Source organism: Merops nubicus, unplaced genomic scaffold, assembly GCF_000691845.1.
Source record: "Merops nubicus isolate BGI_N331 unplaced genomic scaffold, ASM69184v1 scaffold1635, whole genome shotgun sequence".
Classification (NCBI taxonomy): domain Eukaryota; kingdom Metazoa; phylum Chordata; class Aves; order Coraciiformes; family Meropidae; genus Merops; species Merops nubicus.
The window spans coordinates 27,019-35,312 of NW_008611488.1; the positions used below are offsets into that span (position 1 = coordinate 27,019).

The 8,294-nt window shown below is 41.3% G+C and overlaps 1 protein-coding gene across 1 annotated transcript in view; it reads right to left on the reverse strand.

Moving 5' to 3' along the window:
• The window catches only part of PHYHIPL (phytanoyl-CoA 2-hydroxylase interacting protein-like), a 12,250-nt gene extending 4,256 nt beyond the window's left edge, over positions 1 to 7,994 (reverse strand). The window contains exons 1-3 of the mRNA XM_008941223.1: positions 7,802 to 7,994; positions 1,947 to 2,121; positions 894 to 1,011 (exon numbers count right to left, since the gene is read on the reverse strand). Coding sequence (XP_008939471.1) covers positions 894 to 1,011; positions 1,947 to 2,121; positions 7,802 to 7,966 — 458 coding nt within the window. The 5' untranslated portion in view covers positions 7,967 to 7,994. The remainder of the gene's footprint in view (positions 1 to 893; positions 1,012 to 1,946; positions 2,122 to 7,801) is intronic.
• Between the last annotated feature and the right edge of the window lie 300 nt (positions 7,995 to 8,294).

Genomic DNA, 8,294 nt, shown 5'->3' on the forward strand with positions numbered 1-8,294 from the left:
AAGTGGGAATGTTTCCAAGGGTGGTGGAGTCTGCTCTTTGGAATTGGATTCCCTCAAGTGTTTTGTTTTTCTTTGAAAAGCCTTTCATCCTAGACAGGTATTAGTGTGACAACTCCATAAAACTGGGATTATGTGGCACACAGTGCATATTAAAGCAGCACAGTCAGGGCTGCCACCCTTCTGACACAGTGCCCCAACAGATGTCAACACACTGCTTACCTCTCATCCATGTTCTCCTAACGGTGGAAGGTTAGGTCTACACGGTGCCTGCTCCTTCTACTGAAAATCCTTCTGTCCTATTGTAATGCTGCTCCTGGATGTGTGTGCAAAGGCACACTGGGTGTCCAACAGGATTACTGAACCTACCTCCAGCTATCCCATTTACTCATTCCAGTTGAAGCACAGTGTTGTAAAATTGTCTGAGCATCGTCCCCTTTCCCTCCCCACATGATCTGTAAATAACACGCAGATTGCAGAGCCCCAGTTACTGCATTTTGGCACAGAAATGGAGTGGTTGTATGTAGAGAGTAAATATTTCATATGGAACACTTATATGCAGGCAAATGCCTGTCCACACAGTTGTGTACTCCTCCTACTAGACATCTCACTCTGAATTTCTTAGTACAATAGAAATATTTGGTTACTGAGCATCCTGTTATGGTAACAGATGCTTTAATCATGATGGAGAAACTGTGACAAACTCTTATTGCCTAATGGAAGTGTTGAGTTAAGCAAGGTGGAACAAATTTCTCAGATTATATTGTTTCCCTTCTTCTGAATTCCCAACAAAGCAAACAGGCATTCTGCCATAGCTTTAGCACAGCTGCCTCTCTTTACTTATTTTCATTTCTCCCTTAACTCACCAAACAATTTTGCACATGTGACTCTCTTACCTGATATAATCAAAGTATTCTTTGTGCTGATTCCGATAAAAAACAGACAGTTTGAGCATACGGCCTGCAATCACTTCAGCTTTTTCCAATAGCTGTGTTAGGTGAACTTTTGAATAATCTGCAAAGAAAAGACAATCATCTGCTGGTATGGGGTGCAGGAAAAGCCATGGTACTCTCCCAAAGCTACACAGACAGGCAGACTTAATATTGTCTGAAGAGAGCCTCGGTAATGTACCTCAAGTCATGCAGCAGCTCTATAGAAACTATGCAGCCCAGCACCACTTTCCAACAGTGGCAACAGACAAGTGGCAGGAACAGGCACACTTGATTCTCCCCAACTCCTCTCCCCAGGACTACCCTGCAACCCTACAGCAACTTTCAGCTCAGGCTTTCTTGTGCTAGAGCTGGCTTCCTTGTGTTTGGGATTGCAGAGGGGCTGAGAACTGCCCTCTCCAGCTTGTGTCATTTTATAAACTGTTTGCTACAACACGCCTGGTTATGAGCCAATAACAACTCACAGAACTAAAAAGCTTGATTAGGTCCCAGCCTAAACAGCATCTTAGCCAAGATGGGATTCATGGAGAGCTCGCTTCAGCACTCAGCTTTCACAAGGGCAAGTCCACTGGCACTAGGTCATGAACACCCAAAGGAAGACGTATAAATCCAAGACAGGTGAAACTGATCCTCAAGACAGAGTGTTGGTGATGCTCAGGCTTTGCAGCATAAGGTTTAAAGCAAGCTGGTTGTTAAAGAACTTCTACTCTGTCCTGTCTCCATGGGTGCTGGTAGCCAGCAATATAGGCACACAAATGGCCCTGCTGCACTTTGGTTCCCTCAGTCTCCTCTCCTAGCCTGGGACAGGCAGTGGTGCCAAGCACAGCACTTTGGGGCAGCTAAGCTACTGCAGAACAAAGGGTTAGAATTCCAGTTTCCAGGTGTGACTGTTGGAACAGTGCCAGCCCAGTTGGCACTGGTAGATGCTAACTGGGCGAGGCAGCAAAGCCAGCATTACTTGGACACATCCTGCAGTGCAGGTTTCCTCAGCAGCATTACCTGCTGTGCAGAACTCGATGATTTCACTCCACTCTGAAACGACGTAATCGCCATCGACCTGCTTGGATGCTGTCTGCACTGCTACTGTGTATTCTGTTCTTGGGCTCAGGAACCAGTGCCCACGGACTGTCATAGGCAAAGGAACAGCTTTGGCCACCAGTTTAGTGGGTACGTCCTGATGGAAACAAAAAGGCAAAACAACACATAAATCAGTGGTTCAACCAAAACAACTCATCATGTAAACCTTAGTGGCTTCTGACAGTCCATTGGTGCAGCAAAGATAACAGAGTGGCCAAGGACAACAGTTGAAGGTCTGCTCTAAGAGCCATGGTGCTAACTCACATACATGAGCTTATTATTGGTTCCAAATGACTATAGAATGATATTATTATATGTAGCACAAATATATAATTCAGCCTAGGGCCATTTCTGCTTCTGTATGCAACCAGAAGGACACGCTACAGAGCACAAGGGTATCTTCATTTAAGAGCTTTGCCAGCTCTCATCGCCATTGTTTTCTTTCAGTAAGTGTAACAAAACAAAATTCCCCCTGCTGTCAAACAGTCCACCTATATTGCTGTCAATATCTTGCAACCCAGGCTTCAACACAGAAAATTAAAGGTGTTGCAGAGTAATTCTGTGTGCTTTACATGAATCAAAATGCACTTAAGTAGAGGAAGGGCCAGAACAAGCCCAACATAGGTTAGATAGCTTCTGCCTCTCATTGCACCTCTTGCTCCCCACGCCCCCACCATTCCAGATACTCTGTTTTGCTCTTCCAGTGAATTGCACCATAGTGCATCAATGAAGAATAGCTTGCAGAAGAATTTCTGCAGTTAGCTTGCTGAAATACCTGATTTCTACAGTACCAAAGACTGCAGCACAGACCACCAAGGGGAAGAATAAAAATGAAGAACTGGACAGTTTATGCCAGAACTGAGTGGAAGGGCTCACGATGGAGTCGAATGATTCTCTGCACAGTGTACCTGCAGAGCTGGGTCTATCTGTTGAGACATATTTACTCTAGAAAATTTATCAGTGATCACAGAATAGTAAGATGGCTGCCATGTGAAAAGAGGGCATTTTAGATAACATCCATAGCTGTCCACCTACAAATTCTAGTCCATAGTCATCCATCCATAAATACTAGCACATGAGTCCCTTAAGGAAAAAAGAAACAGAAAAGAGACATTTTCTGTTCATTATCTGTAAGCAAAACCTGAAAGATTTGGTTTTGGTTTTTTTTGCTTGTCTTCTATTATGGAGAAATATGTTTCTTTTATTGTTTTTCTCTCTGCCAAAATATTATTTGTTTTCTTAAGAAACTTAAATTAGCAGCTTGTGATATTATGAGAACTAAAATGTGAAGGACTGATAATCAAAGGTAAGATTTTGTTGGCGTGATTTCTTTTTTGCTAAATCTAATTTAAATCAAGTAACAACTGGGAGAAAGCTTTCTTGGTAAAGGATTCAGTTGTGCTCTCTGCAATAAATAAGAGATGATAGAGAAAAATTACAAGGAAAAAATAAAACAAAACCTCACTGACATCTAAGGTTGCTACCCTGAGACTGCATTGCAAAGGCATCTCCAGGGACTGAATTTGCTCCTGCTAATGCAGTCAGCAGCTGCTACAGTTACAATCATTAGTCTTCCTGTCATCTCTTCTTTGGCTACAGTGACAACTCCCTTCACCTGGGTCAGGTCTCTGTTCCCACAGCCCAATGGTGGTTTTTGACACCATTATTTTGGTCGGTTTTCATGTAACAATAAAAACTTCACTGCCATGTGTCACAGCCCTACAGCTGGGCATCAGGAAACTCTTTTAACTGTACCAAACAATGTGCAGGCTACCTAACACCACCTTAAACAGAGGGTTTTGGCTCCTGCACAGCTGGGGAGGAGGGGCAGATATGCTGCTTGTCATGACTCTAATCTGCTGCTCTTTTTCTAAGCAAACACTTTTTTTTAAAATTTTTTTTATTTTTTTTCCCCTGTCAGTTGCTAGACTGATCTCAGGGAAAAAAATGTTCAAATGTTCAGGTTCAGATTTCTCCAGAGATTCTCCGTTTCTTCCTTTCATCTCTTTTCTGCTCAGCTCTCATTTCTGGCTGAGCCCCCAAAGAAGTGCAGAGGAGGTTATGTGCCAGCTCAAGAACAGGCAGGATTCTGGAGTGGCAGATGGCTGCTCCGCCACCAGCACCTGCCAGACAACTCTGAAGGTACCCAGACATCAATAATTTCTGAGAACAACCTGGAAGCACTGAATAACTAAGCAGCAAGGTGTAAAGAGTCACACTACTGCTATTCTTTTTAGGAAAAGATCCTGCTTTGGAGTCTCTTTTGGTTGCCAAAGAAGCAGCTTTCAATTTTCAGTAGAAAATTTTCAATTTTCTACCATTTCATCTTATCCTTCCCTTTGCCAGGTCTGCTGGCAGGACACATTGTGGGAACTCAGCACACCAAGGTTCTACTCCTAGTTTTGCTAAATATCTGAGCCTCATTTCCTATTACATGGGAATTATCATACTTCCATATCTTAAAAAAGAGGGAAGGTATGCAAATTGTATTAAGAAAAAGACAAAGTCTTATTAGAATTTTATTCTTTGTGTACAATACAAACCTCCTCCTTTGCAGATATGACAACAGTCATAAAAAATAAGTCTATGCACCCTAAATATGCTGAACATCCTTTTTTTTTGTCAACAGAAAAATTACTCGAAGGATGAACCATTCCCATATGCTCTCCTGTGTACACAAGGAAACCAACAGCCCCTTTTCCTGAGGTCCAGCATCCAGCCATCAGACAGGCATGTATGCCAAGTCACTTATAGAATCATAGAATCCTTTAGGTTGGAAGGGAGCTCCAAGATCATCAAGTCCAACCCTTGAGCCATTAGGGCTCGAAAGTCCTCTGCTAAAACAGATCAGAATCTGTCAGGCTTGGAAGGGACCACAAGGATCCCCCAGTTCCAACCCCTCTGCCATGAGCAGGGACACCTCCCACTAGATCAGGCTGCCCAGAGCCTCCTCCAGCCTGGCCTTAAAGACCCCCAGGGATGGGGCCTCAACCTCCTCCCTGGGCAACCCATTCCAGGGTCTCACCACTCTCATGGTTGCCCACAGCCAAGCAAACAGACTTAACACTAACTCTTTACAAGTTAGAAAATAGTGTAAGCTGGTGTGTTTAAGCCTGTGACACTCTCATCTTTCTAAAAAGCTCTGCCAGGAGAAAGAGCAGTGAGAGCCTTCACCGTTATACAACAGCTTTGGTAGGATGTTGGGTGGTGGCTGGTTCAGTTCCCTCTGGATTCTGGGAAGATTCAGTCTCCAGTGCTGCCAGGTTGTCAGCTCCCTGCCCAGCAGCTCTGCCTCTGAGCTTCAGCTATGAAACTTGTATAACCAGCATTCTAGGGAGCAAAGATGCTTGTCTCTGACCATACTGGGCGTGGGCAGGGCAAACTGTGAATCTGAGCCATTGTAAATCTTTCAACAAAAGCTCAGTCTAGAAAGTGTGTTAAAAATTACTTCATACTAAAGATGCATGAAAGCAAACACATATGTGCTTTGGCACAGAAAATTGTTAGAGCATTCCGCCTGTGCAGCTCTCTTGCCTGCCCTGTCTGGTGTCTGCATTTCCATCATTCTGGCCAGAGCAGAAAAACACAAAACCAAAATAAAATCAAAACAACAACCACCACCACAAAACAATAACCACGAACAAAAAAAAAAAGCTTTACCAAGTCATTAACAGAATTAGTAACGTCAAATTTTAAGTTAATTCTGACAAGACATCCCTTATTCATAATTTTAATTGATTTTAGTCTCCTGTTCTTATAAAAGCAAACAAGCTACCCCCCCCCCAAATACTTCATCGTAGTTAAAAGCTAGGGAATTGCTGAGAAAAATAAAATAAATCTAATGATTTCTCTTTATAACACTATCAATATCCTTTTTTTCCCCTCTCTCCATTTTAACACTAGTCTCATCACTGTGCTACTGAGATTTTGAATTGTGCATAGTGTTTGATCTGCTAGGGTGGCTCTACCTGTTATAAAAGCAAAGTTTACAACTTTACACCAGTCTGCACCTGAATGAAAAACCACATTGTTGTGCTTTAACCCCAGGCAGCAATGAGCACCACACTGGCACTGCCTCACTCCTCCCTGCTCTCTCCCAGTGGGGTGGGGAATCAAAAAAGAGAAGTCAGACTTGTGGGCTGAGATAAGAAGAGTTTAATAACTAAACTAAAATATAATAACGATGATTAAAAGCAATATAACAACAACAAAAAAAGAGAAATAAACCCCAAGAAAAGGCCAAGGGCTGCACAATGTGATGGCTCATAATAATAACGATGATAAAAGGAATATAACAACAACAACAAAAAAAGAGAAATAAACCCCAAGAAAAGGCCAAGGGCTGCACAATGTGATGGCTCACCACCTGCTGACTGGTGCCTGAGCAGTGATCTACTTGCAAAACCTGGGAGCCTGAAAGATCCTTCACTTAGGACAAACACTACTCAACAAGAACTAAAACACAGAACTAAAACATACGTGTGTTAACATTGTGCTCACACAGAATCCAAAACATGGCACTGCACCAGCTACTAGGAAATAAAATAACTCTACCCCAGCCAAAACTAGGATACATGTAGATTAATAAAATGAGATAAATTAGAAAGAATCTATTCTAATAAGCATTTATATTAGAAGGCATATTTATTCCTGCAGTATAAAATGGGAATTCAAATTCAAAGGCTGTCAGTCCAAAAGTAATAACAGTAAGAAAAAAACCAAACATACCCTACTTTATTTGCTATTACAATTAAAATTGGTCATAATAAATGCCTATTATAACATTAAATTGGGTAGTGCTTTGCCTGCTAGTTCCTAGCAGCTATAAAATTCTCAGTTTCAAGCAGTAGTAAGTGATTTTTCATTGCACTTAATGCACATTACTTCCAACTACAATTAAAAAAAAAAAAGAAAAAGCAAAATAATCAAACATGAAAATTGTCTACCTGCTACTAAAAGAAGGCACAGGAAAAATATTCTTACAATAAAAAGACTCAGAAATTGGTAGAAATATTTCCTGGTTATCCCACTGTCTTATAAAGCAATAGTAATTCAGGCATGATAGAATTAGAGCTCTGATACTTGTGCTTTGGCAAACCTCATCTTTTAGAGATATTGTCAATGTTGGTGTTAAATTTGCAGATGATTGTGTTGTTCAGTCTTCTATCTTATTCCATGTTTCTCTTGACATCTCAGTATCTCAGCTGTTCTGAGGTCAAAGCAAATTTTACTGGGTTGGTAAGCACCGATTCTGCAATGCATTCAATACATTCCTCTACCACTGGCTTGAGGAAAGAGGCCAGATGAATATTCAGGTCACAGTGCTGAATGCTGCAAACTAAAATAGCTGGAAGCCTTCCTAGAAGTGCATTAGAATTTGTGGCTCTTCTGTGGAAATGACATGTGTTGCTCTCACGAGTCTGCTGCTGAACAAGGACAGGCACAGAATCCATGTATTGTTTAAAAGACAACTATCAGGAATAAAAATGTCTGTCCTGCAATACATTGTACAGGTTCCAAAAATATTTTCAGATGAAACAGAAAAGGTAATGTTCAATTCTCAAAGAAATAAATGTATTTGTGTGTACACACACATAGGTAAGACATGGAGGAGGTATTCTGAGTGAAAAAGAAAGTCGATCAGATTAGTCAAAACTCACCTTTGCTGGATGTCCAATACCTGCTTTCCATGGTCTGGCTTTGAAGGGTTAATAAAGCACTGGGATTCATCTATTTAAAATCAAGTATTTCCACCTTGATTTTGAAATGAAAATTACCTTGTGTTTAAATTTGTTGGAATTCTTGTTCTCTTTCTTGTTCAGATCAATGAAGTAATGAGTGATGCGGTCCTTGGATTTAGCATCCATGTCCCAAGAAATCTTGAAGGAATCACACGTGATGTTACTTATTTTGATGTTGTGTGGGACTGGAAGTTCCTCCATCTCTGCAATCCCACTATCTTGGGATTTATTCCCTGCAGAAAAAAATAAACATGATTTGCTCAGTAAAAGATTGTTTTCTGCATTACAACAGAATCACATGTCTGAACAGCCTTTCACAATGCCTCGCAGTTGGTACTCGGAAGTAACTATGAGGTATAATTAGGCAAGCCTCATTGTCAGTGATGGGAAATATTGGAAAGGGATGCAATTCCTCATGTGAATAAGCACTAATAACATGTAAGGAGACTGCATGGGCTGGCTAGTACCACATCCTGTGTACAGTTGCAGTTTGAGAATAAGAAACATGTCATAGAATCATAGAATCATA